Source organism: Anarrhichthys ocellatus, unplaced genomic scaffold (genome assembly GCF_004355925.1).
Source record: "Anarrhichthys ocellatus isolate YVR2014 unplaced genomic scaffold, GSC_Weel_1.0 scaffold4507, whole genome shotgun sequence".
Lineage (NCBI taxonomy): Eukaryota > Metazoa > Chordata > Actinopteri > Perciformes > Anarhichadidae > Anarrhichthys > Anarrhichthys ocellatus.
In genome coordinates, this window is record NW_022284481.1 from 1,800 (window position 1) to 2,722 (window position 923).

At 49.8% G+C, this 923-nt stretch overlaps 1 protein-coding gene across 1 annotated transcript in view; it reads left to right on the forward strand.

The window, feature by feature from the left end:
• The window catches only part of LOC116379528 (tetratricopeptide repeat protein 16-like), a gene marked incomplete at its 3' end in the record, with an annotated part of 1,976 nt that extends 1,793 nt beyond the window's left edge, over positions 1-183 (forward strand). Inside the window, exon 5 of the mRNA XM_031841479.1 lies at positions 50-183. Coding sequence (XP_031697339.1) covers positions 50-183 — 134 coding nt within the window. The remainder of the gene's footprint in view (positions 1-49) is intronic.
• Positions 184-923: the final 740 nt, after the last annotated feature.

Genomic DNA, 923 nt, shown 5'->3' on the forward strand with positions numbered 1-923 from the left:
TGTGTGTGTGTGTGTGTGTGTGTGTGTGTGTGTGTGTGTGTGTGTGTAGTTGCCTCCGATGCTCATGAACCTGTTCCCCGGCTGCAGCGCGGCTGATGTTTTGTCCAGTCCAGCAGGACAAGCAGTCAGAGCTCAGCTGATGGACTCCATCCAGGCCTGCAGCTCCTCCTCTGACCGACAGAGGTCAGCAACACAACACATTCACTCAAAGGCTGGGAAACGCCTCACAGGCTGGGAAACGCCTCACAGGCGGCAACCTCCGGTTCTGCAGAGTGAAGACGATGCTTCAAGTGTTAAAGCTGCATTCTCTCTAGTGTCCACCAGGGGGCGACTCCTCTGGTTGTATAGACGTCTATGAGAAAATGACTCTACTTCTCTCTTGATTTATTACCTCAGTAAACATTGTAAACATGAGTTTATGGTCTCAATCTCTAGTTTCAAGTCTTCTTCAACACAGCATGATGTTCATTTAGTACATTATGGTCCATTTAGAGTCACACAGACCATAAAGCAGGGGATGCTTTAGGGCGGGGCTACACGGTGATTGACAGGTCTCTACCAGAGACGTATACGGCGTCTCTACGTTACTCCTCCTCAGTCCAGATATGGTCACTTCCTGTTCACTGGTTGTAAAAACCAACATGGCGACGGCCAAAAGGCTTCAAAACATCAGTCCACAAACCGATGAGAGATGTCACCATGACTACGTCCACTTCTTACATTCAGTCTATGATCACCACAGAGGTTTCTGTCTCTGTTATTTTATCTCTCTTGTGGACAATCGCGTCTCCTCCGTCCCACCAACACTGTGAGGCTCTGAGCTGAAGGAGGACGCAGCAGGAGAGAGATTGAGGGGCGAGGGAACTGCAGACGGGTGAGGATTGTGAGTTGATGAAGAGAGACGGCGGGTTGAAGATGGAGGA